At 48.1% G+C, this 27994-nt stretch overlaps 1 protein-coding gene across 4 annotated transcripts in view; it reads right to left on the bottom strand.

Moving 5' to 3' along the window:
• The window catches only part of FAM65B (family with sequence similarity 65, member B), a 57615-nt gene that overhangs the window by 16832 nt on the left and 12789 nt on the right, over positions 1 to 27994 (bottom strand). For 3 of the 4 annotated variants that reach the window (XM_025147283.3, XM_040684568.2, XM_040684558.2), the window contains exons 2-10: positions 13092 to 13218; positions 11514 to 11669; positions 10852 to 10930; positions 10601 to 10624; positions 9580 to 9633; positions 6956 to 7105; positions 6001 to 6064; positions 2567 to 2610; positions 1411 to 1536 (exon numbers count right to left, since the gene is read on the bottom strand). In XM_025147283.3, the coding sequence (XP_025003051.2) occupies positions 1411 to 1536; positions 2567 to 2610; positions 6001 to 6064; positions 6956 to 7105; positions 9580 to 9633; positions 10601 to 10624; positions 10852 to 10930; positions 11514 to 11669; positions 13092 to 13218 (824 nt within the window). Of the gene's footprint in view, positions 1 to 1410; positions 1537 to 2566; positions 2611 to 6000; positions 6065 to 6955; positions 7106 to 9579; positions 9634 to 10600; positions 10625 to 10851; positions 10931 to 11513; positions 11670 to 13091; positions 13219 to 27281; positions 27581 to 27994 lie in introns of those variants that run through there. The other variant, NM_001012865.3, reaches the window with a different exon arrangement.

Here is a 27994-nt window from a genome sequence, read left to right as displayed (position 1 = left end):
CTGGTCTGGGTCTCTTACTAAAAGGCTTTTAAAATATGACTATATTTGTTGCGTGTTCGTAACTTAAGAGAAAAATGAGAATTTATTCTCTCTTTTTTGTAAATGGATGAGTGCATACAAAATGCAGGCATATCTTGTATGTTTACTTTATGGTTTTTGTTGGTGTCAGAAGAGAACAAGCATGCTGGTTCAGACCAAGGACTGTCTTGTGTTGTATTTGTTCTTTAGCAGTGACCGTATGTAGAGTATGAGGGAGTAGCAGTAGCAGGCATAGAGTATTTGGTGTTATTCCATCTAATATTCTTTCTGCAATAGGTGGCTTTCATATTAGGGCATTTCCTAATAAAGTCTGCCTACTTAGTAATTCCTAAGGGGACTCATGTCTCTGTATTTGTTTCCTATAACTCTGAACCTATGTAATTGTTACATCTACAGTGGTGTTTGGTGAAGACCTGCACAAATCTAGTAGGGAAGAATCCCTCAAAAAACCATATAAGTTTTTATAGTAACAGTAGAGCATGGCACTACTTAAACTTACATGTGTGTATATTTCTTTTCCTGAGAATTCAGAGGGATAGTTATATGTGCAGACCCTGCACAGAGGACAGGATCTGGAGCCAGAGAGGAAGAGAGATGTTAATAAACTTTGGGAACTGCTGTATTCTAGGGAACTGCTGCAAAAGAATCAGGTGCATAAGTCTGTTTAATGCAGCTGGGGGAGGGGACTGAGCCTTGGGGCTGTTCCAACTTACACCTGATTGTCCCCTACATGTGTTTGAACTGGAGACCTCTGTATTCCTCCAGATCAACAGATGCTGCTCTTTTGTCTGAGCAGTATTAACTAACTCATCACTAGTGGATTTTTTTTGTTGTTGTTTTCAGTTTGTTTTTGTTGTTGTTGCCCAGAGAGGTTGTGGCTGCCCCGTCCCTGGAGGTGTTCAAGGCCAGGTTGGATGGGGCCCTGGGCAGCCTGGTCTAGTATTAAATGGGGATGTTGGTGGCCCTGCCAGTGGTGGGGGTTTGGAGATTCATGATCCTTGAGGTCCCTTCCAACCCAGGCCATTCTGTGATTGTTTTGCTGAATGCTGTAAGCAAATAGGTTTCTATAGATTTATTTTGCTTTGGTAGAAATAACTAAGAGTTGCTGGAGAGTGACGTGAGGCAACGGTTATGTTAGTAAAGGCACCTGCATAGAGAGCATTAAGACAACGTCTCCCACAGCGCTACCAAACTGATTAGCCTTGTAGCATCTAGGATTGCATAGTACTATGGCACTTCATTCAGTCAGATGTGTTTGAAATACTAATCATGACTCCTTTCAAAGAAATTTCATGATCTACTTCTATATTGGTGCATGTAAAGGCAACATCTTGGCTCTCGCCTTGCTTGCAGGCAGAGTAGTATGCATACCTTTATGGAGATCAGCCCAACAATTAGAGGGAGGAAGACCATTTCTTCTCCATCCCAGCTTTGCTTGCCATTCACTTCTATTTTGCCTTTCAGTTTCCATCGTTGGCGACCGTAACGCATGAAAATCTGAAAAAAAAGAAAAGTCCTCTTATTATCTTGAGAAATAAGTTCTCTTAATGCAAAAACATTGGAAAGAGAAGATCCTCATTTGCCAGTTCTCTAACTCCTACAGCTTGAAGGGGCGGCTATGTGGGGTTTCGCCATCCCCTGCTGAGAGGCCTCTGTAGCTGCAGGGCTTTGGCTGATGATGAAAATGGAGTGACAGTGGTGCAACACCTCAAACTGAGGTGGTATGCTGGTGAGGCTGCCATGGACTTCAGAGCTGGCTGGGTGAAACCAGCACCAACACTGGGCCTGCAGAGGCTTGCAGGCATGAAAGCGGTGGGAAAAATTGTTGATAGCCAGAGTAGGGAATCAATGACCAAGACAGCTGTGAAGTGCAGGTTGTAGGGGGAATCCATAATGAAGCTACTGCAAATTCCCTGCAGGTGTAGCTCTGCCCTGGACAGAGTTGGAGACTTCTGATCTAACCTGTTTCTAAGGAACCTGCTCTTGATGTCCTCTAGGTCACTGCAGTGACCTGAGATACTGACACAGCTTCACAGCATGTAGCACTGGGGTCTCAAGAAATGATACTGTGTCTTTCTGCTCCATCAAGAAAAGTCCAGTATTCAGTAAAGAACGTTTGCAAGGACCTCTCCAGCGAGCTGCATACATAGGGTGAGGCATATGCTTTATTTCCAGAAGAATTAGAAATGCTTGTTGAGAACAAGGTGGTGAGAAGCATGCCCTAATTCTGGGAGACATTTAAACACAAGAAAAAAGCCTTATTTTAATTTAAAAAAAAAAAGTGTTGTAGCTCATGGAATAGCTATCACCCAGTGCTCCAAATATAATTTGCAGGTCTTGTGACAGATGCTTTAACACAGGCAGATAGAGATCTGCGATGCTTTTCAGGGAGCTTACAGGAGAAGTAGCAGCTGTTTCTTGGCATGGAGATGTCAGTGAGTTTTATTCAATGTGGAGTAAAATGCGGCAGAAGTCCGCCTCCCTTTTAATTCCCTTTCTGTTGATCCAGAAGCCAAGTGCTACATACCTCATACTGATCCCCAGGGCAGAGCCGAGCGAAGCCAGCCAGACCTGGGGAGAGAGACAGGGAGTGAGGGTCAGTGCAGGCGGACAGACCCCTGGGCCTACCCAGTAGCCACCAAGCTGTGACAGCAGAGGGCAGCAGCCCTGTCAGCCCACACTCTATGGGGAGGACTGGTTTTTTTTTCCCTTTGGTACAGAAATTCATCACGTAGTGGTTTTGTGCATATCAAAGACTCGCACTTCCCAGCTTTCGTTCCTCCAAGCATAATTCTCCCTTTAGTGTAATAAATATAAAACAGAAGAAATAGCTTCCTGACGTCATCTGGCTTCAGAAGCTGAGCTTCATGCTCTGACTATCAGAACGTGTAGGCGAGCTGCTGATTACCATGCGGTGCTTGCAGGTTAACCCAAATCAGCCCCAACTATCTGTTCTAATAAGTAGTCTGTGTTGTAACTTCTTAGTGGTAACAGTGAGGGAGAGGGACTGCTTCTGTATGCATAATGTAATCACTGCTGTACTACCCCAGTGTCTTTGAGAGCTAACTGCGTCAAGAACCACAAGTGACCTCTGTAATATGAGATTCATCCCGTCTTTCCCCAGAGGGGTGAGATATATGCTACAAGAGCTTTGCTGCACTGTCTGCTTGAGAGCTTTTCTTAAAAGGATGTCATGATGCTATTTCTGCATTGGCACCATACATATGAAATGGAAAGTTTCCTGGGGCTCATGACCATCCTGGAATCTCAGGGAAGCCACCACCCTCCTCCTGGCCTTGGAACTCCCCCTCCTGCAGGATGGGGGCAACTGACTGCTTTCTGGTCACCCAACCCTCTGCACAGGGAATCTCTTCTTCCTCACTGATCTCTTCATTAGGTAGCTACTACATTTGTTTTGCTATTAAGAAAAAAATAATTGCTTCACTTCCTTCAGCTGCTCACCACCCCAGACATGCACCACGTCTTTTTTGCCTTCTCATACCAGCTGCTGCTGGTACATGGAGAGAGAGAAAGAAAGAGGTGTGTTAGCACAGCAAAGATGTGCCCTAGTATTGGCTTCTTCTGGGCTGTGGGACCAACTAGATCCTTATTGTACAGTCATGGCCTGTCCCTGTAATCTGCTGCTCATTTCTTTGACCAGAAAATAATTTTCTTCACTCATCCTATTCCTTAGCTGAACAAAGATGCCCTTGTTCAGAGCTCATATTACCGATTCCTGTCTAATTTATTTACTGTTTATAAATAATTCAAACTTTCTAGCACTCCACTGCTGTTCCTCTCTCCCTAGGCACACTTTTACAAAGGAATTTGATCTCTGCTGGGACACATCTCTGAAAGCATCTGAGGAACATAAAAGGCCTCTTTGCTCACTGGATGGGGGGATGTGGTTGGGGCCTCCGCGTGTGTGCTGTCTGGAGCTGAGGTCTATGCCTGGTGACAGGCCCTGCCAGGCACCAGCTTGGGCAGGGAATGAGGTCCTAAGGCTGCTGGTGCTGCTCAGGTCTCTGCAGCCTGATGACAGCAAGATCAAACAGTGCACAGCTGCTGAGCTCACATCGCTGTCACAGGGGACGTAGGTTTTGGTGACATGAGTGGCTCCTGGGGCCTAAGTGTATAGCAGGAGCCAATGGCTCTCCTCATAAAATCGTTAAGGTTGGAAAAGACCACTTGGATCATCTAGTCCAATTGTCGACCCATCTCCACTGTGCCCACTAACAATGTCCCTCAGTGCCACACGGTTCTTAAACACCTCAGTGGGCAGCCTGTGCCACTGCCTCACCGCTCTTTCTGAGAAGAAATTTTCCCTAATATTCAACCTGAACGTCCCCTGATGCAAACTGAGGCCATTCCCTCTCATCCTGTCGCTGTTACCTGGGAGAAGAGGGTGATCCCCACCTCCCTACCACCTCCTGCTTGTACAGCTTCAAACAGCTTTGTGAAAGCAGTGCCCTGGGCTCGAAATACAGACTGGGAGGGGGAGGTGGTTGCTCCCTGAGGGGTCAGTACAATTAATGGCAGGACAGGGCCGCTAGGTGGCTGTGTAAGGTGTCAGAACACAAACATATTTTGTGTTCAGGGCCCTGAAACCTTCTGCAGCATGCATAGCTCTGCTCCAGTGCAGGAATGTGGGCAGGTGGACTTTAGTGCTGGGCCAGAGTGTTGCTCTGAGATGGCTGAGTGTTTCACTGTCTGCTGTTCCGGTGCTTCAAAGAGGGTCGGGGCACTTCCCTGTGCATCACAACAGGGCTCATGGCTCACCCACACGGACTTCTACAGTCCCACACTGGATTTTCCTGTTCAATTTCAGCTGATTAATCCTGAGCTACTGCTCATTCTAACAAGTTTATTATCTTTATTTTGAGAAATGATTAGGCTTTATAAATATATATATATATCAATCATAAAAACACAGCGTGGGCCCCCTGCTTCCTGATGGTGGTGTGTGGGTTGGCTCGCTTTCCACGCAAGCGACAGAGTACACAAAAATAACTATCACTGGAGTGGCTAGGAACAGATAAGCTTTGGGGGGAGGAATACTTTGATTTTTAACATTAGATCACATCTAGCTGGATGTGTTTTGGTGTAATGAAAGAGTGAAGCTTGCTATGTGATCACTACTTTTTTTTGTGCTGGAGCTACTCTAGCTGTGCCAATAGCAAAAGCTGGATTGTCCTACCGGATTCCCATTCCTAGGGAAAGTGACCTACATAGGAGTCATGGTGTCCTAATTAGAACATACTTGGCAATATGGCATTTCTCTTTGCTAATTTCTCATTTGGCTTCTTCATGGTACAAGAATAAGTTTAGATGTAGCTGTCATCTGTAGTTTGCTCTCTGCTTCAATGCAGCCCGCAGGCCTTCCTGGAAGACTTGGGCATACAAGAGAGAAGGGGCCAGGCCTTTTCAGCTCAGTTGTTTGTGATGCCCTGGTGCCTTCTGCAACATGTCATCCTGTCTTGAACTGTGCACTGCACTGCATTTACAGCAACTATGGAAATGCCCCGAGGGGTGCAGCTTGATGCAATTTCCTTTCTGCGCTGTATCGCCTTGGGTTTACTATTTTGAAGTTCAGCTCCATGGACGTTCATGTAGCTCTTAAAGGGTTGTGGGGACAGAGGCAAAAGGTGCAGCAGCCTTCAAACTCAATTGTTTTGGCTGTTGGGAGGAGCGTTTGGGAAAGCCTAACTAGCACATCTCCCTTGTAAACATGCATCATCTTATTGGAAGAATCTCTCTGCAAACTCTGTCCCCAGCTCTGTGATCCTTTCCACAGGGCAGAGGTGCAAGTCAGAGTTTGAAGGCTCAGCAGTTGGTGCAGTGGAGGGGAGGGGAAAGCATGCTTGTTAAGTACATACAAAACCAAAGCATCTCAGTGCCCTCAGTACCAGGCACAGACTGACTTCTGCTGTTCAGTGAAAGGAAAGGTGAAAAGGTAATTACCTTTCATCTTGATACAAAACTCCCCCAGCAGGTTTTCCAGCTCTGCTTCTATGGTGCACATGTTCTGTGTTGGAATACAGAATAGCGAGGTCAGACAAACTGTCTTTTTAAGGTCTATTTGGAAATAAACACTTGTATTATGCAGAGGAAAGGTATTTTTCATTAAAATCAATATGCAAGAGCTCCTCTTGCTTTTAGCAAAACCTGGCCCTAAAAACAGCAGCTGAGCTATGCCTGCTCACACTGAAGCTGAATGTAACCCTGCGATCTAATCCTGGCTTTGGCAGCAGGCAGCTGTGGCCCTTGAAGTGTAGCATGGCTACTGTCCCTGTCTTCTCCAGCCAGGACGCAGGCCAGCAGCAGCTCTGTGCCAGAGTAGCTCCCAGCATGTTTTTACTCTCCCAAGAAACATGGATGACGTTAAAAATAAAGACTGTGTGAGATGGGTACTTGACCCTCCCCAGAAGAGCTAGGCAGGATGCCACAGCTTGTGCGCTGTGATGTTTGCAGCACTATTAGACTTTCCTTAATTAAACTGCTGGTTTAATAAAATAGATAGCCATCACAGCAATTGAAACTGGATGCAAAGCACAAGATGTCTGCTTGTTCTAGCTACCCTGCCACCTGAACGTCTGCAGGGTGGGAAGGAGCATGTATGGTTACAACATACGTAGGTCCAGGGCAGACTTCTTTACATGAGGTGGTTCCTGGGGTATAGCCCTGGTCTTTTGGAACATAACCATTATTATTTCAAAGAACTCTGTGGGCTTATGTCATCTGTCTTTGTAAGATATCAGGCATTCACTTGAAGACAAATAAGTAACTAACAATCTTCCTTCGCTAATTTTACATGTTAACCCTTTTATCTGGATGTGATTATCGCTGAAATAAGTGGCCAAGTTTTCATGGCCTTTCAACAGTGTGAAAATGAAAGACCAGACAGATGAGGACATACCTCTGTGTACTCCTTGTAACTCCTGTTGATTTCGGTTAAACTCTCTCGAGCTGCTTTGCTGGCAGGAGACATCGCAAAGGCCTGCTTCATTTTGCTGGCACCATCACAGAGACGTCTCTGGATACAGTAGGCCTCGTAAAGCTCATCCACCTAGAGCAAACAATGGAGGGAAAAAAGAAACAACAACAACAAAAAAGCCCTGAGAACTCAATGAAATAAAATGATTGCATTGCAAGGAAACTAAGCCAAGCAAGTGATTAAGCCCTCAGATGGAGAGTGAGTGGATGAATGAAGCTGTCAATGAAGCTGTGATACTGTTACAGCTGACCAAAAAAAAAAAAAAATCAGGAGAAGATAGAAATATCTTCTATGTTATGTGTGATAACAGATGCTTGCAGCAACTCATCTGCTTACCCTGTATGCCTTTAAGTTTTGCTGCTGCCTTTCCCTCCAGTTGTGCAACTGCAGCTGTACAGGAGGAATGCAGCAAGCTTCTAAAATATACTGGTGTAGTAAGTGCTCTTTGAAAGGTGTGGGCAATGTCCACACTGCCAAATGGGAGTGGGCATGTTAACTGGCACATTTATTAGGGACAGCAATCCCTTCAGTATTGCCAACACCAGACATGCATTGAGACTGTTGCGATGTTGGACTGATGGGTAAGACTGGGAGAAGGGAGTGCTTTGGTTTCCCTTTTCCCTTTAATCCCTGCACTGAATGTATATGTTTGTGCCATCCAAGCTGTCCAGTGGAAGTCTATAATGGTACAGTTTAATTTATAGTTGAGAAGACAGGGTTTCTAATCTGACATTATCAGGGGGAGGAGAGGAAAAGAGAAAGATGCATCTCTTCCTGCTTCTAATGTCCCTGTGAAGATGGGATGATACCTGTTCTCTATCTAGAATAACTGTTTTCCTTTGTTCTCTGACATTGTCTGCCCTGCTCATGCTGGTTCTCACTCATGAATTCTTGCAGCAGAATTTCTCTCTGTGGAAGCTTCCAGCACCTTGGCTTTGTTAGCCTATGATCATTTCACTGTGCTGGAAATGATCCTGATGCAGGTGTGCTGCAATTGCCAATTTTTATTTTCAAGCCTGCTTAATCTCTGGCGAAAGGTATCACTGATTATTTGTTTGGAGTGGGACTGCTCTTCCTGACTTCTTCAAAGCTCAATGTTGACTTGTACGAGGCACACTTGTACTCCTGATAGCAGAAGCCCTTACTGTTGGTTCTCCAACCAACGTGGGAACTACTGTGCAAGTGAAATGGTACAGCAAAGAGTAATGGAAGCCATAGGCAGCATCCTGCCTTCTAAAAGTTACAGGAAAAGCCTTCTTGGCGATGTACTCACCGCTTTACCTCTTGTAAGTCTGCACTGTTCCCTATGCTAAAGACAGCTCCTATAAACTGCCATTGCTTGGAGTTGACTCCTGCCATCAGGCTGGAGCACTGAGCTGCTATCCTGAACAGTGAGAAACGTACTCATCTGCCCCGATAAATGAGTGTGGTCTGCTGCTGCATGCTGTTTCCCACCCTTTGCTTCCAGTATAGCTGGTGGCCTTGTTCAGCACAGGGTTGAAAGAGCCCTCCGGCATCTGAAACAAAACTGTGCTGTCACCTGAACAAGCCCACAAGTTTTAATGCAGTGCAGCTCTGCTCCTCCTGCCTCTGTTGCTGTGGGTTACAGAAAGAGAACTAATGTGCTCAGGTGACCAGCGTTATCCTCTTGTGTTAGGTGCTTTTCATTCCTATTATAAGCATAGAAACCATTAGCTCCGAGAGGGCTGGAGTGGGAAGGCCTTGAATGGAAATGTTCTCCAAGCAATAATTTTGCCATTCATGTTGCCAGCAAGAGAGAAAGTGGCTGGGGGAACAAAATTTCAGCCTATTGCCTGGTGACTTTTTTCAGCTCTCAGAGTAAGAGAACACAAAATTAAAAGGTTTGGATGGGCTGTCATAATTGGAGCACTTCAAGCTGTATGAGCGCTTTTCAAATGGCTCTCAAAAGGCATTTCATCCATCAGAAATAATTCCTTCTTTTGTCAGGCTCAGAAAAGTAACCCATAGCTAGCAGATATGTTTATAACCAAGAGAACGCATGTCGTGGGCCTCGTCCAACTCTAAACTGTATAGGTATAAATCACAAGCGCCTCTGCTGGGTACAAGAGACTCATTCTCACCAATGCAATCAAGTGCATGTGAGCCCACCAAACCATGCAGCAGAAGATTTAGCAGCAAAAACCAAGATGACCGAGACCAGCAAAAACATCCTAGATGTGGTGTGCTGTGGAGTTACAGCTGGAGAACTTGGATGACTTTCAACTGTAACTCCACTTTTACCCATAGTTTAGAAATAAGCATGCTCTGAGAGACTTGCCCCAGTAAGCATCTGCTCCTATGTTCTCAGTATGGCTAACGGTGCATGGGAGTGTTGTGGGGCATGGAGAGCAGCTGGACACCAGTGAAAACCCTCCTTATCTCTGACCACCAAGCTGTTAGAGCAAGAATACTGAATGTGGGAGAGGCTTTGTCAAATCCACCTCCCTGGAAGGTGGAGGGAGGGGGCAGTAGTAGGCCCAGGGTTTGTTTTTTCTAATGTAGGACATGCTTGGGGTGCTCGTTACCTTGCTGATGTGGAACTCCAGCCTCCTCATGTACCGCTCGACTGCTTTGATTTGCTGGGGGAAACAGAAAGGCAGAGAGTGAGGCACATGTGAACACATCTGCAATATATCTCCACACTAGCTTGTGTCTTCAGATCCCCAGGAGTCTGAGGAACTCCTCTATAATGCACGCAAGGCATTGCTGCCCACGAATCCAGCATCAACTGTCCCACCTTACTGTGATTAAGCTGCTGCTGTAAATGGAGTTCACTGCTATCTGTACATAATACACTTTTGGGTACAAAAACATGCTACCTGATGGAGTCTGCATCAATTTTCTTTGATGCAAGTTTCCTGGTTAATTTGAAATTAAAGAGCTGAGGACTTTTGGCTTAAACCTTCATGTTTTCACTACTTTGAAAACCTGTATTAAAACTGATGAGATTTTGCATTTCAAAACCTATTCTTTTCCTTTTGCTTTTCCAAGCAAAATCTAGCTTGGCCTTTTGGCTGAAAAAAAAAAAAAGCCAGATAGTTCAGGAAAAGCTTTTGAGGGCTTTTATTTTTTATTTTTTCCAGCCAAAATTTCCCACAGGGAAAGAATACTTTCAATTCTTCAGTTTGTTCTCCCCCAGCAGTGGCCAGAGCAGGAGTGAGCAGTGACCACACAGGCTAGAGCTACCCCAAGGGCAGCTACCAGCAAGCCCGCCTCTGTCCTGCTCTTTGTGAATGTCCATACAATGGAGTGCTGGCTGGCCCTCACTCTGAAGTGCATAATGCAAGAGGAAAGGCAGCTGCTTGAGCCCTTGGTTCATCCCTCTGGTGTTGGTCTGCAGACACCCAGGATGTGCCCTCGCCAGCCTCCCACCCACCTGGGGTTTACAGGGCAAAGTTGCACAAGGCAATTGATTCCATGGCTTGCAGGTAACTCCTGTATCCATGACATCAGCCTGGTTATTAGAGCTGGCTGAGAGTTTCCAGCTCCATACATCATACAAATACTAATGCTACCTTGCAAGAAATGTTAAAAAGGGTAACGTACCTTATCTAAATCATACAGGACTCCCTGCAACAGAGAAGATGAAACCGTGATTTATTTTGCATCACAACGGTGCCAGAGCACTGTGAGACAATAATGTTTATCAGTGAATAGAAATCGAAACCAAGATGAGAGCTGGAAGGGACAGAGATCATGCACGCACATGCCCAGTTCCCCACTCCCAGCCCATGCTTCTTCCAGTACCTCTGGATGGGTACCGTGCTTCTCTACACGGTCACAAGTATGACACGTACCAGGCGTGAGTTTCTTCTCATGTCTTTTAACTGAGCAGTCAGCTTGTCCAGCTCTGTCTGGTGCACTTCCAGATACTCGCTGTAAACACAAACCAGAGAAGGGAGGCGTGAGCTCTGCAGCATGTCACGGAGCCGCTTCCTGAGCGCTATACAAGGAAATCTCTGCAACAAATGGCCTTCCTCGAAAAGTTGATCTGTATTGATCTGTTCTAAAAACAGTTTCCCTGCTGTCTTTCTCAGAATAAGTAGAAGCCGCTTGTTTAAGCAGCCCGGTGTTTTCCTGATGTTGAAACAACCACTTTCAAGTAAGCTATCTGCTGCTTAGTTTACAGGCTGGTGCCTTCCAATTGCTGCTATCGTGTCTGGCTGGTAAAAGCTCTTATCACCAGAAGCATTATCTTAAGCGTGATGTACGCTTCTGATATGACTCCAGGAAACCTGGAGGAAAAAAAATAGATCTACTGTTGAAATCCCTGTCCTTGGGACTTTTTCAAGCAAACAGAATTGGAATTCTGGACTGATTTTTCCCTACACACGTTTCCAGTCCCAAGCATTACTCCAACAGGTACATTACTCTATCGTTAAGGATCTGTCAAATGTTTTTCTAGGTGCTAAAACGTCCCAGAAAGCTTCAGTCAACAAGCACAATAAAAGGCTCTTACTCCAGGCCATTCTTCAAGGCCCTGTAGACCTCTTCCATTCTTTTGGGCTGGGGTTCCTTGGGGGTGGTGCTGTTCTTGTGGCCCAGATTATGCATTTTCTTCACCTTCGCTTGGGGCTTCTTGAGCGCAGAGGAATTTTCAATAAAAGAGTTACACCTGCAAAGCGAACATAAAAGAGGAGAAAATCCCTATAAATCATAACAATCTCAAAGAAGCATAGCTTAAAGAAATCTTCCTGATTTTATCTGTGCCGGAGAAATGGTTCTGCTCATGTGCGGGCCGCTTAAAGGGCTGTGTTTGTTTACAGGTTGAGCGGCCTGAGCAGCCTGGGATGTGTGCTGTCAGCTTTTGATGTGCCAGTTGCCTTTCCCAGATATGAAGTCCCAGGCTCATCAGGCATTTCTCTCTCTTATCCCGTGCCTGTCCTGCCTCCTGCTGCTTAGACTCAGCCACAAAAGGGCTAAGAGCAAAGGAGTGCCTAGATAATGTCAGGTGTAAAGTCTGGAGGCTCCTAAGACTGGGGATTGGTTACGTGTGTGTCTGGGCGCCTCATGGCGGCTGCAGCTCCTCACAGAGAGCGGAGGGCAGCGCTGAGCTCTGCTCTGTGTGACAGCGACAGGGCCTGAGGGAAAGGCATGGAGCTGTGTCAGGGGAGGGGCAGCTGGGGGTCAGGGACAGGGGCTGCAGCAGAGGGTGGTGGGCATGGAATGGGCTGCCAGAGTTCAAGACAACATTCTGAGACATAGGATTTGAATTTTGGGTGGTCCTGTGTGGAGCAGGAGTTGGACTTGATGATCCCTGTGGGTCCTTTCCAACTCGAGTTATTGTATGATTTTCTATCACGCTGCTGGTCTTGACTGTGGACCACAAATGGAGGACAGCTGTGCTGCATGTAGGTGGCTCTTTGGCTCCCCTCCTGTAGGTCAGCATCTAACCCTACTGCTGGCAATTGGGAGGTGACCTCCGCACCCTGTGGCTCCTCCCTGACTGCTAACTGGCCATCTGGAGCTTGGTGGGGTTCACACAAGTTGAAACTAATTGGAAAGCAGCCTCTGGAGGCATCTGGCTGACCCAGTAAAGTGCGTGGCTCAAAGCCGGAGGTCTCATCTAGCCAAAGGACCATGCAGGGAAAGGCTATGCACCAGGATCTGCTTCCAGCAGAATGCTGAAGCAGCCCTGCAAAAAAAGAAAATGGGGCTGCTTTGACTTCACAGCAGCAATGAGAAAACTGACTTTTAGGTAGCAGCAGTGTGAAGCTGGGGGTGGTGGAAAGCATTTCACTTGTGAAAAGATTGCTGCATAAGTGAGGAAATTAAAATTATTCTCTGAAATGTTCTCACAACTCTGAGGCATGTGAGGAAGCCTTGTGTTAAGGGTGGAGGGGAAGCACTTGGTAGTCAAGACGCAGGGTAACAGCTTAATGACGTGGACGATATGTAAGGAGATTTTAGCCTTATTAGATTTATTCCTGCTAGCTGGGGAGAAGGAAGTTCTGTCTCACCTCTCTTCCACCTTCTAAACCCCCAGGCCCCTTTAGCACCTGACTGTGAAATGCCACTTAAAGAACAGGGTACTTGCCTGGAGCGTCTCTCTTGCAGACCGCTGAAGCCAGCAAAGGACTGGCTCCTGATAATCCCATTAGGACCTCCTGGAGAGAATGAATGTGATCCTATTGACATGATTTCTGGAAGCCGGGAGGATATTCCTGAAAAACAACGGAAGGAAGGTGAGGGATCGGGGTGGGCAGGAGGCGTGCTGTGAGGGAGGGGCATCAGAAAGGAGAAAGGGCAACCCAACCCCAGGAGGGGCTGTGAGCCAGGGCATGAACACAACCCCCAGCTCGTCTGCTGAGGTCTGTTGCTCGGTTGGCAGAATCAATTACATGAGTGCCTGTAAGGATATCTTATTTTCATGGAAAAGAGCAGAAATGGTGAGGGTTTCACCAGCTCATTTGTGCTGCCAAACTGTCCCACCTCAGAAAAGAAGTGGCCCTGTTTCAGCATCTGACTTACAGCCCGTACAGCTGTATGCCTGTCCTGGACTATGAAAACCGTGCTGTGGCTGCAATGAGGACCTGGATGTGGGGCTTGTAACCAGCTGCTGCGATGTGCTAATCCCAGCAGCGGCCCCAATTCGTGCCATGCTTCTCTCCCAGCTCCACTGTCACCATCTGCTACACCAGAAGTGCTACCCCTTAGCCACTATGCTATGCTGAGGTGGTCAGTGAACTAAGAAGGACCCTGTTGCTCCCCTATCCCACAGGACCCATCCGTTCAGCACCGCCTTCCTTCCTGGGGTGCTAACACCACTGCTCTGGGAAACGCATGGAGAAACTAAGCCAGCTTAAAATAACCTGACAAAAATTGAACATAAATATTGTTTTCCCATTTATTTTAGAAGCAGACCCCGGCACACCCCATACCCTCGGTTCATTTCACCCTGCATCTCCTCCAGCAGCTGTGGATGAGTCTGGGGCTGAGACAGGGCTGCAGCAGGACTTCAGGTATCAGGGCTGGAGCTGCCTGCAGGCAACGGAGCCGATGCTTTGTGACACTGCAGCTTATGGGGCTCAGTGGGTAAATTTAAAGCAGCCTCTTGTCCCCACAAATGAAGAACAATCCATAGCTGAGTGCCCCAAGGGGAGCCACGTGTGAGGACCACAGATTTGCAGCCTGAGCCTTCACAGCCAAACGTATTTATTGCAGATAAGGAGCAGAGCTATGCAGTGCCTCCACGGCAAACACTCACTGGAGAAAGCAAATATGTGGGGAAACGTCGTGCGCGGTCCAGTTATGTTTGATTTGTAATGCTAGGCTGGACAAATACTCCCCGAGGTGGCATTCGGCACCGTGGCGAGCTGCTACTTTTCTCTGGAGAAGATTGTATTGCCCAAGAAGTATTCCTGCTTTGTCAGGAATATTTCTGTAAGAGCTGTGCCAAAAATATTTCTTCCAGCCTCAGAATTGTCAGCACTATTAGCGATGTGAAATTTTCTCCATTACACAACCCAAACAGCACCGATCTCCCAGATCTGGAAGTGAGAACTGATCAGTACCCTGTACCTGGGCGACCCTCACAGATGCAGCCTTGACTTTGTCATAGGTGTGTTTAAGGCAATTTTTCTCCACTGCTGTGACCAGCAGGTCGCTGTGATCTACCTGGGGAAGTCAGGAAAGGTTTCTGTCTCCATCCAGCCTCATATCTGGGCAAGAACGACCACTGAGGTCTCTCTCGAGCCAGCTATGCCAACCAAAGCCTTCCTGAACAGTCCTCAGGCAAATTCTAGGGAATTAGCACGGGCCAGAGGCTACTCCAGCTACTCCAGAAAGCAGCTTGGATGTGGCCAGACCCCATTTTTGGGAGACTTTTATAGCTGGAGACCGTTCCAACCCATCTGGCCTTGTGCCTGGAGCACAGGAGCAGGAGTGATGGGTTTATGGCAGAGCTCCACAGGAGCATCTGCAGATGTGAGCCCTGGCTGCCGGTTGTCCGGCCCCCAGCCACCACTTCCCACCTCCACTGTCTCCCAGCAGCAGTGCTGGTACCTGCTAGGATCAACTCTGGGATACAGAATTGTCCTCAGCAGCCCAGTGCTGTAACCTGGAAGCAAAACCTTGCACCCTGTTCATCTAATGGGGTGTTGTATTAATTTTGCTCACTGTGCAGCTGTGATCATGCTGTGAAAACCCTTCTGAGAACCAGCCCAAACCCCTCTGAGAGGAGCAGAAAGCCTCGAGGGTGTCCAGCAGGATGGACAGCACAGCCTGGCAGGCATCTGGTGACATATGAGGGTGGAAGCTAAACCCCGCTGACAAAAAACATCAGCTCACAAACCCTCAGGAAACGAGGGGAACAAGAGCAAACCTGATGCTGGGTGCTAGTCACGGCTATGTTGGCCATAAAAACATAGTTCTTTTGTTTCGGAGAAGCTTAAAAACGCAGCAATCTTGAAAAAGGAATTTACTGATTTATTTATTTTACTTGTTTTGCTGAAGTGCTCAGAGGCTTTGCAGTGCTTTAGTAGTGAGGGCTTTTCTCACAGTACCAAAAGGAAGTGTGGATGAAGTGCAATTGAAATGCAAACTGGAGACCTGCCTGGAGCTACTTCTGCTTTGCTATTGCATAAAACAGTCAGAACTCAGAGCCCACATTGGCTCATGCTCACTATATATGTTCATCAGGTTAGAGTTTGCCTCAACCATACAAACACACTCTGCTATTAAGATTTAACATAACATTGCCAATGTCTCAAACGTTTGCAGCTGAGCGCACGCAGCTGCGCTGACCCCCTCTGGAAGCAGCAGCCCCTTAGCCCAGATTTGCACAGGCACTACGTTCACGTTCATGGATTATTTATGATAATGACATCTAGCAAATACCCTTTGGGTGATGAGTATTTGCCATGCTGTGGGAAAGCAGTTATATTTCTGCTTATTATTAAACCATTCACAAGCCCCTGTGCTACACAAGCCTACCACTGAGTTTAGTAATACAGCTGTACCCTCATTGTATGCGTGTATGTAATCACTGGGGTAATTTCAGGAAGACTCAGTCCACGAGGACTCACCCAGATCTGTTATAGAACTGATCGCTGTCCCTGCAGATGCACAGCTCCAAGGGGATTTTGGTGGTGCTCCAATGTAGTGATCAAGTTTCTAAGCCCACAGTTAGTAGTTATCTGATATAAAGCTACCCTCTTCTAGTTACAATATGCATTTTTCTCTCAATATTAAAGCACAGTGTGCATCTGAAATGGTATTAAAAGCTTTGGAGGTTCAAGATTCTGCCTCTGCAGTGGATCAAACCAGCAGACTGACATTTTGAAACCTCTATAGCTGATGAATCGCCAGTGTTTCACTTTACAAAATCATCAGTCCACCTCCTGCTAATATAAACATGTACTGTGTGTGTGTGTGTGCATAATTAATACAATTAGTATTGCCCGTGCTAAGTGTGTGGCAGCTGAGCAATGAGTCTAGCAGCACTGCTGAGGGATAAATAAGGTGAAATTGTATCAGTATTTTTTCCTGCCTGACTCAGTGGCAGCGTGTGGTAGGGAATGGCAGATAATTGATGGTGCCTCTGTCCCTGGAGAAATAAAGCCCCATTGCTCTCATCTCTCCTTACAGCTGAAACAGCTGAGCCTGAGCTAATGAGAGGAGAAGGGACTGCCGAGCCCATCACTTCCACAGGGCTGCCCTCTTTCAGTCACCCTCTGAATGGACTTGCACCTCCCGTAATGCCAATGCATCTGATAAACAGTGCAGGTTTCAAGCTAAGAGATGGGAAAGTCAGTCGGAAACATGCTTGCTAAATCAAGACTGACCTTTTTGTTTGCTTTCCCCCTCTAACTGACCTAGAGACCACCAATAAATACATGTTAGTGGTGCCCATGGTTGATCCCGCTCTCTCATAGCATCTGCAGTTATGGCTCAAGGTCTTGGGGTTGCTGTAGGGCGTTAGGGAACTGAAGCTGAGGGCTTGCAGCACAGCAGCTTTGGCGATGCTTTTGGATTAAATATAATCCTTGATTAAATGGGAATGTGGGGGTAGATTCAAGGGCCAATCTGATCCTTGATAATCCTTTGTTCCTATCTTATTTTTTTGCGTGGCACGCATCTCAAGGCCCCCTCTGGATCTGCAGAGATGTAATCCCCATACTGAGATGTTTTGTCTGATGTTCCCTGTGCTGATCTGCACAGGGAAGATCTGATCTGATCTGCGGTCTGAAGACTATGCATTAAGATTTGGTGATGATTGCTTGGGGTAAGGTAAGATGAGAGGGACCACTAAAGTGCTCTGAGCAGATTGCGGCAGCAGCCAAAGGGCTCAGCTGTGCATGCAAGGAACCTCTCTTAACCAAAAACCTGGCAATGGGGTATGTCTAACAGATGAACTGGGAACTTACTGAATAATGAAAGAATATATTCATATCTTATCTGGGTCAAGGATTATGGTGTGCTTATCAGAGTAGCTTGTTAACCTAAAAAGGTAAGAAGGTAAAATGCTCTATTGCAATAAAATCTCATTTAGCAGTGTGCACCTCCAAAAGAGTAAGCATAACAAGGGAAGAAACTGGCTATCCCCTACAAGTCATGGCCTCCGCACAGCAAGCCAATTCTTTCTGCTTTGCATGAACAAATCCAAAGAGCACAATTCAGTTCTGTACTCTGTCTCAGTCCAATTCTAAGCTAATTCAGTGTACATTCATGGAATCACACAGAATCAATAAGATTTGAAAAGACCTCTAAGACCATCTATTCCAACCAGCCCACCCCCACCATACCCGCTGACCGCATCCCTCAGTGCCACATCCACACAGTTCCTGAACACCCCCAGGTACAGTGACCCCACCATCTCCCTGGGCAGCCTGTGCCACTGCCTCACCGCTCTTTATGAGGAGGAATTTTTCCTTATACCCAACCTGAACCTCCCATGAAGACAGCTAGTGCTGTTCACATCTGTGGTCTACGATCTAGTCATCATTAATATCAATTTCCCATTTTCTTCCTTCTGACTTAATTGAATTACCCTGGCAATATGAGGCCAGCATGGCCAGTAGCCCAAACCACCACCTGGAATTTACTGTTTCCATGTTCCCCAGACTCCTAGGAGGCAAAGAAGTATGTATCTTGGATGACAATTTAGACGTTCTTGTGGATTAATTTTTAATATAAAAGGCTGACAATAATATACGGGTAAGAGCCCTCAAAAGCATTATAAAAACTTCCACAAGAAAATTAACTCTCTTACAGGAGTGTTAACATTTTTAGGGCAAAATCTCTTACGCATCAGCACATAGGCTCCTAATTTCTGAATGTGTCAGGATCATTTCTGTGGGATGGAATCTCCTGGAAGCATCAGAAGATGACTGGATTACATACAGTACAACTTTGGTTGCACCTCTATGCTCCCAGCGACTAAGCTGCTACTTCTTGTGCAGGGTAGGGTTTGCTAGAGCGGTACAGACATCTGAGCTCCATCTGAAGAACTATTCTGGGTTGCCAGAACAAAATCACGTGCATTTGTTCCATCAAAGTCCAAGACGGAGGTTCTCCTAAATGGGAGCATATGGCTACACTGACAAGCACACATCCCGAGCCTACATCAGCCAGTGAAAGGCCAGCAGATCTGTGAGCTTCAAATGTTAATTTTAGCACAGAAAAAGAGCCACGTGGGCTTATCAGAATGGCTGTGGAGAACAGTATTGCACAGAGAGGAGCTACAAGCTGGCTCCCTCTACTTCTGAAGGGAGATGTGGGAGTGCCATGGTTGTGCTGGGGTGGGCATCTAGGCAGTAGGCAGCCTCTTTGGCTCCAGCACAAGGGGCAATCTTTGGTCAGCCCATTGCAGTCCCAAGACTCTGAGTTGGAAGCAGCACCGCCTGAATCGGGTCTCCTGACCAGTGGGATCTCCTCAAAGGCGTGGACTCACTGCTGGCTGACAGTTCTGCTTTTGCTGGGATACTTTCTTTTGTTAGTTGTATTTTTATATCTTCAGTTTGGGTGGATTCAGTTTTTATAGTGCACAAGGAAGTGCCTGTGTGTCCTTTCTAGCCCTGCCTAAGTCATAGCTGAGAGCTCTGCTTGATTGCAGAAAACCCCGCAAGCGAGCACAAGGTGCTGTTACCTATTTCTAATAAATGACTGTTAGCTTCGGATACTTGGGTGACAAATTTTAGCTTTGGTGTCAAATAATATCCTTCCAAGGCTTGATACTAGTAGCAAGACTTGTACTTTACTGTTCCATTTATGGAATTACATTTTTCCTGTTGTATGTAAGGACATTTTCAGCTGAAATGCTGCAGTATTTGCTAGCTCATCACAAGACAGCCTGAGCTGAAACCCAAGTTGTCTACCATCTGGAGTGGCTCATGCTGTTTGTTCTGCTCTTCCTACCTGACTGGATGAAGCACATAAACCAGAAAGCAGTAACAACAGTAATAAGAAGAAAGCTAAGCATTCAGGTCACCAGCAGAATGGTGATGGCATCTGTGCCTATGTATATATGGGAGTTGGTGGTTGATGCTCCCATTGTAACATAATTCCACAAATTCAGCTCGTATCAATCTGCTACACCAGTACAGTGCCAAATTCAACGTGGGGACGTCTAACTTGCTTTTTTGTTTTCCAGTAAAACCTCTCTTTGCTGTCTCTCCCATCGCTTTGCTGGCGGCTGCAGCAAAGCAGCACGCTGCTGCCTCGCAGCCATGCTGTGGTTGCTCTTCGGCAGAGCTCCCGGCACATGGAACCCTTTCCTCTGCTTCAGTCCCCCTCAGAGAAACACCTCCAGCATCTTCCTCAATTTTGGTTTAGCACATGCCGAAAACATAAGGCGAGGGAAACGCTCAGGAGTTATTTTGCTGTAATAAACCCAAGGAAAATAAATCTGAGACTAAATGGCTCCCACACACGACAGATGGGTTCGCGGTGGCTGACCTCATTTTTTCAGTTCCAACATTTGTTTCGCGCTGGCAGCTGGAGCAACTGTGAGCATGAAATACACCCAGGGCCGTCCTTAATGCCGTTCTCTTACAGTGCTCTGAGTACAGAGCGACCACATCCAGGCGGTATTAGCGTGGCTTAGCAGAACCGGCGCTGGGACGGCACGCGGGAGCGTGGCCGAGAGATCAGGGCCTGCCTGTCTAATTAGATTCCATGTTCATTCATTTAAAACCAACCCTGGTATGCAGAATTATCTTTGATTGGAAGTCAGCTCCAATCCTACTCATCATTGATTGTTCTCCGTGTCAGTTAAAGGATTAATTAAAAGCGAAGCCCCCTGCCATTCGAGTGTAAGAAAATAACATAAAGAAGAGCGTTTCTGAAAATCAGCTGAGGATGATCTCCCTGTGCTTGAAAGCCAGCTTTCAGTGCATCTGCAGCAGCACCTCAGCACAAGCAGCCCGTGCCTTGCTTAATCACACCGACATTCGGCAGCGCTGTGGGGAGTAATGCAGCAGACTTTGTGCTGCGGTGTTCTCTCTCCCTGTAGCAGGAGATGTACTAAAAGATGCGGTCTGGTGAGAAGTAATAAAACGAGCAGGATGCAGAATGGGCTGTGGGATTACTGCCGGTAGCAGTCAGGCTGCTTCTCTACTTCCGCAACCATAAGCAGGCGACTACTGTAAGGTTGCCCGTATGCGTTGGGTAGAATTGTAACTTCTCGGCAGGGATCACAAAAGGTGATGAAGCCATCTTGTACTTCTGCCAGCGCTAACGGGAGGAGCTGGGGAGTCAGCAGCCCTCGGTGGCCACGAGTAGTGCTGTCCCTTACTGACCAGCCGTCACCCTTGGATGAGCCCAGCAGTGAGATCCAAGAGCAGCTGGGTGAGCCAGCCCTGATGTAACGACGTGTGACTGGTGGGAGTCGTTTGGCAAAAATCCACGATGAGCACTGACCTAAAGCTGTACGTCAGGCGTAAGCAGGAGAGTGACCTGATTTCATAGACCGTGTAAGCAGTGGACATAAAAATCTTCCCCTTGTCAGGAGAGAAAAGCAGTGGCGTAGCAGTGTTTAATGCAAAACCACCTTGAAGAGTGCTGCTTTCTCCTCTCACTTCGCACCAGTAGTTCTGTCTACAACCCTCACTTCTTTGCCTGTACAAGAAAGTAAACGCACCGAGCTCTTTGTAGGATGGTGTGGGTAAGTGGTGGGCTGCTGTAGGGGTCATTGGGTTTGCTCCAGCCAAGACAAACCAACCACTGCCATACTCAGTATCCCCTCCAGGTTCACACTAGCATAAGCAGGCGTGAGATAAATTAAACAAGCGAGGCAGGCTTTTCATCCCTGAAAGTAAAACATCGCTGTTGTCAAACCCTTTCAGCCGCTAATGAGATGCAAACACTTTGCTGCTCCTCTTTAAATACTTGGGATTAGGGAGACTTAAAATGCCTTCGATGTTTACATGATAGTTCTGTTTCCAGGAGTGTCTTAATGGCACACTGCCCATTAATATATTGTTGAAGACACACTGCTGCACGGTTTAGGACAGAACATTGTCCTTAAAGCCAGACGTTTTTGTCCCAGGTGTGAGCACCAAAGCGATCTATTTACTTAATCTTTCCAACACTTCACAAGTGTGTCTGTTCCCAAAGCATTGCCATAGAAGTCCTGTGTTACTTCATTTATACTTGGCCATGGTGTACGGCTGAAGTTCCTCTCTGGAACATCAAACAATGGAACACTGTCCGTGCACAGCCCAGCGAGGCCGTGTACTCTGATGGAACTGCAGTTCCTTGGCTTCAGCTCATCTGCACTCACAACTTGAATCTTGCATTAGACAAGAGCTGATGTAGATGACCTCAAATATCTTCTTTAATTTAAAGTTAGGGTAGAGGTTGGTATTTTTCTGATGACAACCTTTTCAAGTCTTCTGTGAAGAAAGGCTTGAGGGAGTTGGGCTTGTTCAGCCTGAAGAAGAGAAGGCTCTAGGGGAACCTCATTGCGGCCTTATGGTATTTAAACAAGAGCTTTTAAACAGGAGGGAGAGGGACTTCTTACATCGTCTGACAGCGACAGGACAAGGGAGAACTAAAAGCTAAAAGAAAAGAGGCTCAGAATCTATATTACGATGAAATAGTGCCTGTTGCCTGGGAAGCCTGTTCCAGTGCCTATTGCTATTAATTCTGGAGAACAACCCCAAGCTGATATAGTTTACTGCTACAGACACGGCCAATGCAAACCTGATGAGACTCCTTAGTATACAGTAAGTAGAACTAGTTGAGTTCAATTGGTGAATTTCAACTGGAGTGAATATTAAAAAAAGATATCTCCAGTTTCAAACGTCATACACTGCAGCCTTGCTACTAGTTACCATTTAAGTCTTTGTAGATACAGAGACACGAAAGATAAACCGAGGCTGGATTAAACAGATCTGACAGCAGTTATGTTGCTGAACTACAAGGCAATTATCTGGTGGAACTTTTCGTTGCATAAATGAAGGCTGCGTGCATCTCAGGACAGGCCCACTTTTCCATGTTCTGCCGTTTAAAGAAGAAACCCACCGGGGCCATTGCAAGCCAATGAAAATTTCCCAGCCATGGCACCGTGCTCTGTCCTCCACTGCCCTCCTGCTCTCTCCTCATTTTGTTCTCTGTTGAGGTTTCTGTATTTTCCAATTCACATAGCAGCAACAATGGGCATGGGCTGCCGTTCTGGGTGCAGGAAAACAAGACTGCAAAGACTCTATCCTTAGAAAGAACATCGGGCAGCTTCTGCTTGCAGTGCAGGGTACGGAAGCCAAACGCACTGCAAGCCCTTCCAACTTGGTTGCACCTGCAGCAATGCTCTGTGGTCCCGTTGCTCTATGACTGCAAAGAAAGCAAAACCTTGGCTTTGCTAGCGGACTTTTAAGCTGATTATTCTCCAGCCATGGCATCAGCTGGTCTTACCATTTTTAATATGGCTTCGGTTTGGTTCTGTGTAGCACAAATGATTTAATGAGTGTTTCCAGCTCTTGGATTCATTAATCTAAACGTCTGATAAACCAAGCAGTCCCCTCTGCTCACTTTGGCAGATGTCTATTCTTATTAAAAAGATGCATTTATCTAAATAGATGTGGCTTGTGAGCGTTACGCTGAATTCAGGATAATGCCTCATGCTTCAAAGAACACCTCACAGCCAATTGCTCCCCAACTCACCATCAGCCCTGTGCAAAAACCCAAGTCCTTCTCTGAACCAACAAAATGGCATTTTGCGGATGTACTGATCGAGACAAGGAAAGGGCATTCATTCATGCAGAGCTTGACCCATCACACACTTGACTGAGCAGCAGTATTTTTACAGCAGCTCCATCACCCACAAGCTTGCCCGTACATTTGGGATGGCTGCTGCTACTGTATCCCAGTGATGCTTCCAGTGATGGGCAGAGAAGGTGCCTTCGCACTCAGGAAGATGTCCTGGCCAAAGACCACTTGCTGGGATGTCACTGCACAAAGGTGCAACAGATGCCCCTACAATTACAGTTTTAAGCACAAACATGTGTAATTTAGAGACAAAGAGAGGAGGTTAACTTATTTCATTAAGGAAAAAGTCTTTTCCCTACTGCCATACAACCCAAAAATGCCCATCAGTGAATGCAAAGCTACATTCCCCTCGCTACCTGCCTGTCCCAGGTCGTACCAAGGGCTGGAGCCTCACACACTCCCACGCACCAGCTCCACAAACCACACCAGCCCTCAGCACAGCTGCTTCAGTCTTCCAGCAGGTGTAAGGGAAATTCAACTGAAGGAAGAGGTACTGGGGGACAGAACAAGCAGTGAGGGCTGCTCAGAGGCATCTCAGGGAGAGGGAAAGGCAGCAGCAGTACTTAGCCTTGCCCCATCTGTCCAAGTGCAAACCTCCCACAGGGATTTGCAGGTGCTTATTTGCCTATCTGCCTCCAACGCTGTAAATAGGTTCAGTGATACGACAAGAGGCAATGACCTCAAGTTGTGCCGTGGGAGGTTCAGGTTGGGTATTAGGAAAAATTTCTTCTCAGAAAGAGTGGTGAGGCAGTGGCACAGGCTGCCCAGGGAGGTGAGGGAGTCGCTGTCCCTGGAGGTGTTCAAGGAATGTGTGGATGTAGCACTGAGGGATGTGGTCAGCGGGCATGGGGGGGTGGGCTGGTAGTTGGACTAAATGATCTTAGTGGTCCTTTCCAACCTGAATGATTCTGTGATTCTATCCCTTTGGTCAGCTTGAACAGGAATGGCTAAATATGAATAGGTAGGGTTGGTCCAGGCTGACCTTCTGTGGGCGTGAAGACAACAAGAATACATGGCAGAGAAGCTAAACCCAGCAATTCAGGGACAACTACGTAGGTTTTCACTGCTGCAACTCCTCGAGCCTCTCTGGGGTTGACGGATGGCTTGAAGTTTTCCCATCAGTGCTATTTTTTGGACAAAACCAAGTCTGACCAATCTCTGGGTGTTGCAGCTAAGTGGTTGTGTCATGTGGGGTTTTGTTGAATTAAAGACTAAAAGTGCCTCGGAGAAGCGATTATCTGAAATCAATCGGTGGCTGAAGGCCCACCAGCAGCTGCCTGACCTGGGAGGCTCTGGTGGCTGCAGCACATGGGGAGCTTGAGGCTGGCAGAGAGGGCGTTCAGCAGCAAGGCTGAGGCTTTAAAAGGGCTGGGAGATGGCATGTGTTATTGTGGCTGCTCCGTGGGTTGCGCTGCTTCCAGGGAACTGTCAGCTTCAATTTGTGCCTCCCATTGAGGAGAAGAAAGATGCTCCCATACTTCGGGGCTAATCTGTCATTTCTTTTGTACTTGGCGGGGGTAAGAATGAGAGGATCTCCTTGTAACATGAAAACGGAGCAGAAAAAGACAAATTTAAAGAAAAACAAAAGCAGACAGCTCTTGCATCACACTTAGAGGACTTGCTCCTTACAGAGGCCACCGTGTGCAGAGCCTGGGTAAAAAGGGAGAGGTGAGGTCGGTGCTTGCAGCTGCCAAAAAGCAACTGCGGTGTGTGCCAAGGGACCGGCCCTGCTCTGGGGCAGCACGTCCTGGGGCTGGGCACAGCCCGGCTGCAGTACAACCAGAGCAGCGCAGGGCACTGTGGGGAGCATGTAAGCGGGGACCATCACGCTCAGCCCTCCCTGAGGCATGGCTGTGCGGGGAGGAGCTGGTGCATCCCTTTGCTCTTTATCGTCTCCAAAATCTGTCGACGGGCTGCCTGTCCCTGCTGCACGTAGCATGGGGACAGAGGCAGAGCAGCCAGCCCTTTTTTGGAAACGGCAAACGCTGCCTCTCGCCTTCTGTGCTGCTTCTTCACAACGGGGAGGTGGGGGCACTGCCTGCGAGTCACCTTGCTTCTGGCTGGGCTCTGCAAGAACCACAGAGAAAAAGGCAGCTCTGGGGGTTCGTGGATGCACTGCGGTGGAGTTCGGGGCACGCTTTGTGCAGCCGTCACCCTGAGTGGTTGCTCTGTGGTAAAACAGGATAGAGTCGATGTTGATAAAATATCACAGATTCATAGAATAACTCAAGTTGGAAGGGACCCACAAGGATCACTGAGTCCAACTCCTGGCTCTATACAGGACCATCTGAAATCCAAACCTTGTGTCTGAGAGCAGTGTCCAAACTCTCCTTGAACTCCGGCCCTCAGGGCCGTGCCCACAGCCCTGGGCAGCCCGTTCCATGCCCACCGCCCTCTGGTGCAGCCCCTGTCCCTGACCCCCAGCCACCCCTCCCCTGACACAGCTCCATGCCGTTCCCTCGGGCCCTGTCGCTGTCACGCAGAGCAGAGCTCAGTGACTTCATAAAGTTGAACGAAATGGCCGTGCGCCTTGAGAGCACAAAGAGGCAGAGCACCCTTCTCACATAGGGATGCCAGGCATCCCTCCTGCACAAACCACAGATTTCTCCCATTACGTTGCTCATTCTGCTACAGAGAAGCCCTAAGCCATAACTGCATCGTTATACCAGACAGCAGTAAGGAGATACGGAAAAGCAAACCGCTCCCTTCCTTAAGCAGGAACCTGGAAATGCATTCCACCTGTTGCTCCTCTAAAGGAAAACCAAAACGAACAAACGACCAAAACTCCCTCATCCTACCAAGGAAGTGCTGCTCGGATGCTGAAATTTAAAGCACGGTTATGGATGCTGGGGTTTTCAGAGTCCACCCGGCACAAGTGCTCGCTGTACTAACGAGCAGCACAGGCACCATCTTAAGTGACTGTCCAAGTGATATAGTCAGTGACTGTGAAAATGTTCTATTTATGAAAGAAAAGGTGGATGTGGTGCCTTGGGACTCACGCTGCCCCATATACACCCACCTGTGCCTACTGAGGTGCGGAGGCTGTGAGGGGCGATCTGTGCCACTGTGGCTACAGTGGACATCATCCTCCAGCCTGGCCATGGCAACCTGGACCACATTACATCTCTTCCTGCCGTGTGACAAGCAATGAAAGGGAATATCCCAGAGGAGGCAGGGGAGGCGGCATGGGAATCTCACCCCTTCCTCCAGCCCCCGTTGGGGTATGCCCCCACCTTCTGTTTATTCAGAAGAGAGCTATGCAGGTGAAGAGTAATTAGCTGCTGGGGGATATGAGGGTAATGCTGCTGCCTGGGAGCACTCCTGCCCTGGGCTCTGGCTGCATGACAGCACCAGAGCACAGTCACACCAGAGCACAATCCCGAAGGAGAGCGTGGCGGTGCTCACGGCCAGATGAGTGGGCTCAGAGATCGGGCTGGGAACCCATCGGAGGGGATGGACGAAAGGGCGTGCAGGAGGAACGGCCACACACACACACAGACGCGTACACACCGTTTCCAGAAAGCTTCGCACAACTTTGAATGAGGGGCAGCAGGGTGCCCGGCTGCCCAGCAGTGGGAAGGTCGGCCCCGGGATCGGGGCGACCTTTTGTAACCGGGGCAAACCCGGGAGCGGTGCCAGGCCGTGATGCGTTTGCATCAGCCCTTGGGAATGAGCCAGGGACCAAAAGGAGAACTTAAGAGGGTCTGAGCTCTCCTCAGCCGTAATACCGTGGAAGCTCACTGGAAATAGAAAGACAGCACCCGAGGAAACGCTGAGACTCTATTTTAGGATGGAACCGAGGCAGAGCGCTTGGTGAAAATACGACGGCAGCCCCCAGCGCGGCTCCCCCTACCTTCTACGAGCACCCCGAGAATTTCACCTCATTTGCACGGCGAAACCCGCAGCCGCCCCCTCCCCTCCTCAAACGCCCACCCCGCGCCCCCTCCGGCCCCGCAGCCCCGGGCTCGGCTCGGCTCGGCTCGGCGAAGCTCCGCGGATCCCGGCTCCCGACCCCCGGTACCTGCAGCTGTCGCCGGGTCCCAGAGGCTCACAGCGCGCCCCGGGACGTGGTTTGCCCGCTGCCTCCGCAGCCCCGGGCTCCTCGGGCACAGCGGCGCTCCATCCTCGGTAAAATTCGCACTGATAATTTAAAGAATTCTTGTTATTGCTGTTTTTAAAGAGGAGGGCTGCAGGCTGCCTCTGTTCGCGCTGCCCGCTGCTCTGGCAGCCAGCGCAGCAGCCGCCGGCTTTTCCTCGCCGAGCTACGGGAGGAGGAGGAAGAGGAGGAGGAGGCGCGGCGCTGCCCGCCCCCGCCGCGGTGAGGGCGGTGCGGGGCCCCGGCGCGTTCCCAGCGCCGCTCCCGCGGCTGTGCACCTCTTTCTAGAGGGGCTGTGCGGCCCCCTGGGCGAGCCCCGCACTTTTCACTTGCCCCGTTGTATCCTTCTCGCGTTTTTTTTAGTAAGAGGGACAAGGAGTGGACTCCTGCTCTCTTGCTGTCCCGTGTGCTGCTGGCAGTAATGTCCACAGGTCCAAAAATGGAGTGTTGCGAGGGCAGGAGGCAGCAGGCAAAGGTGTGACAGAGGGAAGAACGCAGTGATGAACGGGACTGAGAGGTTTTCCTTTCAGCCCTCTGTGCTGCATCTCAGTGAGAGAGACAAAAATACAGGAATGCTGCGTCGTCCCCAGAGACTGGAGGGTATCTCAATCATAGGACCATACAACCATAGAATCATT

The sequence above is a fragment of the Gallus gallus genome, chromosome 2, assembly GCF_016699485.2.
Source record: "Gallus gallus isolate bGalGal1 chromosome 2, bGalGal1.mat.broiler.GRCg7b, whole genome shotgun sequence".
Taxonomy (NCBI): domain Eukaryota; kingdom Metazoa; phylum Chordata; class Aves; order Galliformes; family Phasianidae; genus Gallus; species Gallus gallus.
This window is presented reverse-complemented; position numbering and strand designations above follow the sequence as displayed.